Raw genomic sequence first — 8095 nt, 5'->3', positions numbered from 1 at the left:
TCATGGCCCGGCTCACACTCTCCCAGTGGTAGGTTCAAGAATAAATTGTTCATTTTTCATTTTTGTCTATTTGCACATTCCACCCATCTCTACCTATGCTAATTGTCATCTTTTCTGTATGTAGGCATAATGCCAGAAAGAAGAGGCAGGAGAAGGAGGTCTCAAAGATGTTCCTGTCGGTGGAGCAGAGAGGGATGCTGGCGGTGGAGCAGAGAGGGATGCAGGCGGTGGAGGAGAGAGTGATGCTGTCGGTGGAGCAGAGAGGTATGCTGGCGGTGGAGCAGAGAGGGATGCTGTCAGTGGAGCAGAGAGGGATGCTGGCGGTGGAGGAGAGAGTGATGCTGTCGGTGGAGCAGAGAGGTATGCTGGCGGTGGAGCAGAGAGGGATGCTGTCAGTGGAGCAGAGAGGGATGCTGGCGGTGGAGCAGAGAGGGATGCTGGCGGTGGAGCAGAGAGGGATGCTGGCGGTGGAGCAGAGAGGGATGCTGGCGGTGGAGCAGAGAGGGATGCTGGCGGTGGAGCAGAGAGGGATGCTGTCAGTGGAGCAGAGAGGGATGCTGGCGGTGGAGCAGAGAGGAATATGTCTATATTGGATATATGTGGAGCAGGTGAATGGGTGTGGCCCAGGTGTGCAGGGGGCCGCAAGGGGGCCAACAGAGAAGATTGGCATGAATCTTTTGCGCTCTATGCCCAGCAATGTTCTCTGTATGCCGGCCAATCAGCAGCTCGTATTGTCGAGCGTTTGTCGAGCGTTTTCGGGTTTGGGCCAATCAGCAGCTTGTATTGTCGAGCGTTTGTCGAGCGTTTTGGGCCAATCAACAGTTAGTATACTCAAGCGCTTGTCGAGCGTTTTGGGCCAATCAACGGTTAGTATAATCAAACGTTTGTCGTCACTCATAGCAACCAACGGAGAGAAAGCGAGTGAGTGAGTAAAACAAAAATAAATAGAATATTACGAATGTACTGACATAACATTGTCTTCCCAGAGTACTTTTACTATGTACTGACATGGAATTCGTCGATGTATTATGCTGTCAATCGCTGGTTTTGATATTTAAAAATACGTTAACGTTTGTTAATTAACGTCAACGTCAGGCGTCCTGTTTACACATTTAAACCATATTTACACTTCGAATTTCGACTCCAAACTGTAGTAACTACATTTACATGGTCTAAGGAAGATAACCAGGTAGTCTGATCAAAGATTAAATACATTTTGAGAGATCGCTAACATGTAATGTAATGCAATGCATTGGAAATTAATGGGACAACATGTGGCGATCTCTGAAAACAAAATTAAATTATGAAAAGACCATACAGTTAGTATCTTTAGACCCTTAAGATCATAATATCACCACATGAAATCAAAATATAAAGTTTAAGTGTATGTTTTATGCATTAACAATAAGCCTGTTTGTTTAATGGCTGCCAGTGCATAGGGGGCTGACCCTGGGGTAATTTTTTACCTGTTGTGTCAAGTTATGTTAATTATGGAAGTAAAATAATCCCAAATGTTTTTGAAACAAAAAGCCTGTTGAATTGTACTACTTGAAAAAAATATGCATTGCATTAACCCTGCTTGTATTTTAATGCATTGTATTTTTAGGGCTTGTATTTTTATAGGCTGAAATTTAGCATGGTTGAATATTTAAGCTGTGAATATTTCAAATCAAAACATTTCAAACACATTTTCATTAGTAAAATTTCAATAATCCATATTCACCTTTCATATTTAATTTCCCAAATATTCAAACTGATTAAAAATACAACCTATAATATTCAACAGCCGGTTTTCGGTCCATTTTATTTCGCTTTGCAAATTCGCTTCCACAAATTCAGTGGTTCAAATTCGACAGTAAATTCAACGTTGACATCCAGGAGCTGCAGGAAAAGCAGTAGATTACCGAGCATAATCTCCATCTGCTGTTAGTCGACCTCACCAGCAGGGGGTGCAAGCGCGTGTTGTTGACGAAGACCAGAGCAACAGTTAGACTAGAGCAAGCCATTCATTCATAAAAACTCAGCATGCATTATGTTTTTTGTGACGATTATCTGGGTCAGTATATATGCGGAAAAGATGATAAAGGCACAAAAGCTGTTTTTATGTTTCATTCATTGTTACTTTCCCTGTGTAGCCTTATGTTATCAGCCTTTTCTACAGTGAACGGGATTATAATCTGTTTCCCTCGGCCTCAATACATCATCATACTCAAAGATTCCCCGAATTCCGTCAGGACAAAGCGCTTAACGTAGCTTAATGGACTACAGTGATATAAAAGACCAAACTCGCACCTTATTTGGAAAGTATGTATTGTACATGTACTGCATTAGATTAAACTGGGAAGTAGCACTTTCATATTGTTGTTCTATATTGTTAGTTTAACTAGTCGCTTTGGATAAAAGTGCCAGCTAAAAGACTAAATGTAAAATTGGGTTGACATTCGCACATTTAGGGACCGTCTCTAAAGTAACAAGTCCTATAGGCCTAAACGTTTCTAACTTCAATAGCAAACTTCAATCTATTTGAATAAATTGCGCATTATGCCTGAGCCTGACACCTACATGAACACTTTACAGTTGGTTTTATGACTATAAGTCGTTCTTTTCAAATGGTATTTAAGTTAGAAACGTGTATACCAATTTCGTATGTAACTTTAGAGACGGTCCCTAAATGTGCGAATGTCCAATGTCAAACCAAATTTATGCCAGTATATCACTGGGAAACGCTCAGCATTAAACTTTGCGCGTTAAATTCATATTCTGAGTCCATCTGCTAGCCTGCGAGTTTGGTCTTTTATGTCTTTAAGCTACGTTAAGCGTTTTATATGTCCAGCAGGGGAATCCTGACATATTGAGGGAAACCAAAACCTACTGCATGCAGCACATCACTGCAATATAAGGTTAAGGCAACTAAACAACCAAGAGAAATATGTCAAATGTAACACTGGATCTGTAACGTTACATCCGCATCGGGGGAATAACATTATCGTTCATGGTAGAGAAAGATGCATGTAGGCTACACAGGAAAAGTAATCGTGAACACACTGAATTTCACATAAAACAGACGTCATAATAATCACAAATACACTTACATTTTTGTAAATAAGTTTTTATGAATGAATGGCTTGCACTAACTGTTGCTCTGGTCTTCGTCAACAACACGCGCTTGCACCCCCTGCTGGTGTGGTCGACTAACAGCAGATGGAGATTATGCTCGGTAATCTACTGCTTTTCCTGCAGCTCCTGGATGTCAACGTTGAATTTACTGTCGAATTTGAACCACTGAATTTGTGGAAGCGAATTTGCAAAGCGAAATAAAATGGACCGAAAACCGGCTGTTGAATATTATAGGTTGTATTTTTAATCAGTTTGAATATTTGGGAAATTAAATATGAAAGGTGAATATGGATTATTGAAATTTTACTAATGAAAATGTGTTTGAAATGTTTTGATTTGAAATATTCACAGCTTAAATATTCAACCATGCTAAATTTCAGCCTATAAAAATGCAAGCCCTAAAAATACAATGCATTAAAATACAAGCAGGGTTAATGCAATGCATATTTTTTTCAAGTAGTACAATTCAACAGGCTTTTTGTTCAACAGGCGTTGACCAGGGAGGAGCCCCGTCGCGTCTCCGTGGAGGAGACGCCATCTGGAGAGGCCACCCTGGCACCAGCGCCGGCGAAGAGGAAGAGGAAGGAGAGGAAAGTGGAGCAGCCCGCAACACCCACTCCTGCTTCGGCTGAGGTACAAAGACACGCACGCACGCACACACACACACACACACACACACACACAGAGACACCGTGCCCGTACTCATGGACGGCACAACTCAGTGAAGTTGACTGTCAAACTGCATGTAGCACCTCCTCTCAGCCTCCTGACAGTTTGTTTGTGTGTTTTTTTTTTTTCCTCACAGTCCCGGTTGCCTGACAGCTGGCGGACAGCTCTCACCGTGGAAGAGCAGGAGTGGATCGGCCGGGAGCTGTTTAGGACAGACAGCGAGGGGAGGAGCAAACTCACCACAGACCTCAAGCTGTGGTGGGACCCCCCTCAGCCCCAGCCGAGTTACACTCAGCCACCCGCCTCACCAGCTGCCTTCTTCGCGTGTCGGCTGTTCCTCTGGACGCCCCTGCGTCTGTGGGGCGTCCGGCCGACATGCTGTGATAGGGCCCTCACCAAGTGTGGGCTCTACAGGACCATCCGGAGGGTCCTGGACATCGACGGCTGGTACTTGATGGCCACCGAGTACCTGGAGTGCCGTCGGTGAAAGAGGAAGGTAGCTGCCTGGTCGCAGGAGGTCGTGAGTCAGCTGGGAGAGGGGCATCGCGCCCTCTTCCCTGCAATCCTCACCTACAAGTAAGTAGCTGTCTGAAAACTGTCACGCAGCCCCTCGCTCTGTCTGTGTGTGGCTCTTCTTTAACACATGATGTGCTCCTCTCTGTAGGCTTGCCTGCGACCGGCGGGTTATCATCCAGCTGCGTGAGCGTACTCGGGGGAACAGCGCCACGCAGCTGTACAAAAAACTCTGTGAGGCACACACAGAGGCCTGGATGCGGCGGTCCATACACTACCTCAGCGTCATGGAGCCCTTCACGTCGCGGGGTGTCGTGCGCATGTGCACCCCACCACCAAAACCGCCACCCGTGCCCCAGTACGCGTGGCTGTTAATGGTGTACTGCCACGACATCCTCTCCCGCCTGGAGGACGTGAAGGCCCGGGTCACCTCCGTCTTCGGAACGGTCCTGAACATGGATTCGACCAAGAAGGTAAATGTGGTGCTATGCATGTATAAATATATATGTATATAAATGTGGTGTGGAGTCTCATACTCTGGCTATGTGCGTGCAGCCTTACTCGGATGCTTTATTCTTTCAAACAGGTGACCCGGAAGCTCGCCGGTGCTGCCGCCCAGACCGCAGCGTGGGCAACGAACGTCGGCAACGAGCACGGACAGGTGCTCATGTCCGTGCTCACGGACGCCGAGGGTGCCGGCCTGTTGTCCATGGCTGCGGGGTTAATGCGGCGGTATCGGGACGCTGGGGTGGATCCGCCTCAGCTCCTCTACGTCGACCGGGACTGTTGTTCGTCCCACGGGGGATCCAAGACAGCTGACATGTTCGGGAAGTGGGACAAGCTGGTGGTCCGGCTGGACATCTGGCACCTGATGCGGCGGTTCGCGTCAGGTGCGTTGTGGCAAAAACAATAATTAAACAAACAGCATCACAGTAAGAGACATCATGGTTCCATAACTTTATATAACATGCATTTTTCCATAACAGGTGTCACCACCGAGAGCCACCAGCTGTATAAACCCTTCCTGCAGCAGCTGTCTTCGTGCATCTTCCTGTGGGACCCAGAGGACGCAGCCCGGTTGCTCAAGGCGAAGAAGAGGATGCTTGAGGCGCAGGGGATGACCTTCTCGTCCGACGCCGGAGCGTGGAGGCACGTCAGCCGCAAGAATATGGCTCTCCATTGCCGTCGCCGCACGCGTGGAGCGGCGGAGACGGAGCGGCTGATCGGTGACCTCCTGGAAACCTTCGGCGGTGCCAACGGACGAGACACCATGGGGATTTCCCTGCTGGACCAGGACCGCATCCAGAAGATCTGGAGGGAGCACCAGCGCCACCTCCATTGCATCCAGGACCCGCCGGGCGTGGAGCTGTACACTGAGACCGGCAGGGTGACCAAGGGGGGGATCAGCCTGCCGGTGTACCGTTGTGCACGAGGCTCCACGTCCCTGGAGTCGTTCCACCTGCATCTCAACCGCTTCATTCCAGGTGGACCACATGTTTCCCTGTCATGTCAATCTTTCACTGTCATGGACTCGCTGTCATTCACATTGTGTGCACTGAATAAACTGCTAAACAGATCTGTGTTCCTCCTCAGGAGAAAGTGCCAATCCCTGGCACTTCCAGGCTTTTCTCCTGGAGGGGTTGACGCGGTGGAACGCGGACAGGGCGGCGTCCGTGGCACAGGAGGGACGGCCGCTGCTCCGCTCCTACAATGGCCCCTGCAGCACTCCCTTGACCAGCTCAGCCAAAGGGTGCTTGGCATGAGTGTGGTCAAGGATTACACCAAGCCCAGGGAGTACACTGGTAAGAACACTCAAGCCACCGCGCTTACACGTGTCCACACTGAATGATATTTGTACCTGACTGACTGTTGTTGTACTTCAGGGGAACTCATCGGCATCGAGTACCTGTACTCCCAGACGGGCAGAGTGCTGCAGGACGTCAGCTTGGACCCTGACATTCCGGACGCGCGGGGGGGACGTTCCCCAACTCGTTGAGGATGACGAGCTCGCCGACGGCCCACAGGAGGTGGAGGACCTCACCCTCCACGTGTCTGGCGAGTTCCCAGCTCCTCAGACGGACCCGCAGTCAGGGCGACTGGCTGACGCACCCGCGCCATCCAGTCCGACTGGTGCCCCGGAGCCCGCACCCCACTCCCCCGGCCGGTCCTTGCCAGAGCCTCAGCAGGCTGCTGAGGTAAGCACGCCATCTCTTTGTGGTCTGCGACTGCAGTGCATCTCGCATCACCAAAAACTGCGCTCGCTCTGTTCCATCCAACTGACTTATTGTTTTCCATCTCTTCTTGTGTGTCTGCAGGACTACAGAGGACCGGATGACCAGCCGGGGTACCTGGCCGTGGTCCAGTTGGCCACGGCCTTGGGGGGGTTGCGTCACGACCCAGCCTTGTCCGAGGGGAGGGTAGATGAGCTTATCAGGCTCTACGAGGCCCTGTCACCGTACGACAGAGCCTGAGTAGTTTACCCTCCCCACTACAGGGACAGGCCAAATCACGGGCGCTTCATGGCAGCGAAGCCAAGCCGCACCAGTATACCTGGTGTGGAAAGCTTGAGATGGTGAGGCTGCACTTCCATCATACATTTCCCTGGTGTACAAACAAGCTGCTTTATGTAATGTTGCCCATTATCATGCTCATATTTGTCATTGTTTTTGTCCATTGTCCACAGCTGCCTGGTCGGAGAGACCTCTGGACCTGCCAGCAGTCCCAGCACAAGCCGGCTGGTAGAGGCAGTATGCACCCAGCTCTGCCGCTTGATCCCCTCAGGCGGCCGTGCGCGTGGTGCCCGGAGGTCGCGGTGGGACAGCATACTGCTTCGGTACCAGCACATCCGGGACCTTGTGCTGGGCCACCAGAGGCTGATGGCTCGGGCGCCCATACAGCTTTTTGAGCTGAACGCCAGGACCCTCTCGCTGTGGTACGTTTGATGCTTTTGATGTTATGGTAATGACATGCTTGAATGGCATGCTCTCGAAATTGTACATGTAACTAAAATTCTACGTTGAAATCCGTTCTCAGGTTCACCAGGATGCAGCGGGAGAAGGAGAGGACTGTGCTAGCTTCAGGCGTTGCAGCAGAGGGACGACCACCAGCGGCAGCGGGTTCGGCGCCGTGCCCAGCAGCAGCGGTGGATCGTTCTCCGGCAGCAGCAACAGGCCAGGCGAGGACAGCAGCGCCAAGGACGGCGGGACCTCTGGCAGCAGCACCGGCTGTGGCAGCACCGGTGCCTGTTCTGTCAGCGTCAGTGCGCCCACTGGCGCCTTTACCGCCTGCCCCCTCAGCTGTTGTCCTGGCTATACCACCGGCTGCTGCAGCTGCAACAGGGCCTTTTCCGGCAACACAGCCTCTCTTTCTGGACCTCTCACTGCCCCAGCAGAGTGTGAGGGTGGTCCCCATACCAACGCTCCCTCAGACAACGCCAGCCCCACACGTCCTCCCTCTGCCGCTGGCCGCCGCACATCACGCTGGCCCTCAGCTGCCTGCACTGCAGCTGATGCCAGGACAGCAAGGATAACAAGCAGTGCAGGATGCACCTCCTGCTCCCTCTCCTCAGCCTCTCTCTGCGTACAAAACTATATGGCTGAGGAGGAAGAGGGCTGAGCAGAGGGCAGCGGCAGGAACAGTCGTCGCTGCCCGGGCCGGCGTGCCACAAGTAAAAAAGTGCAGGAAATGCGGCCAGCCGAAGCGGAGGGAGACCGGACACACCCGCTATGACAATGTACATTTTTGCTCTGCCGCGGCGGGTTAAGAGTGTGGAGGAATGGCTGAGGGAGATGAAGGA

General features: G+C 50.8%; 1 protein-coding gene across 1 annotated transcript; it reads left to right on the top strand.

The window, feature by feature from the left end:
• Nucleotides 1-4985: 4985 nt before the first annotated feature.
• LOC130082475 (uncharacterized) lies at nt 4986-6318 on the top strand. Its single transcript, XM_056247327.1, has 4 exons — nt 4986-5189; nt 5286-5783; nt 5893-6101; nt 6183-6318. The coding sequence occupies exons 1-3, from the start codon at nt 5009-5011 to the stop codon at nt 6060-6062; spliced, it is 849 nt and encodes a 282-aa protein (XP_056103302.1). The 5' UTR covers nt 4986-5008; the 3' UTR covers nt 6063-6101; nt 6183-6318.
• The last annotated feature ends 1777 nt before the right edge of the window (nt 6319-8095 follow it).

The sequence above is a fragment of the Rhinichthys klamathensis genome, unplaced genomic scaffold (genome assembly GCF_029890125.1).
Source record: "Rhinichthys klamathensis goyatoka isolate OS25496 unplaced genomic scaffold, OSU_Roscu_1.1 h1tg000046l_1, whole genome shotgun sequence".
Taxonomy (NCBI): domain Eukaryota; kingdom Metazoa; phylum Chordata; class Actinopteri; order Cypriniformes; family Leuciscidae; genus Rhinichthys; species Rhinichthys klamathensis.
This window is presented reverse-complemented; position numbering and strand designations above follow the sequence as displayed.

Coding starts and splice junctions, on each gene's coding strand:
- LOC130082475 (XM_056247327.1), top strand. CDS start 5,009: ATGGCTGCGGGGTTAATGCGGCGGTATCGGGACGCTGGGGTGGATCCG. Junction 5,190..5,285: donor GATGCGGCGGTTCGCGTCAG/GTGCGTTGTGGC, acceptor TTTCCATAACAG/GTGTCACCACCGAGAGCCAC. Junction 5,784..5,892: donor TCTCAACCGCTTCATTCCAG/GTGGACCACATG, acceptor GTTCCTCCTCAG/GAGAAAGTGCCAATCCCTGG.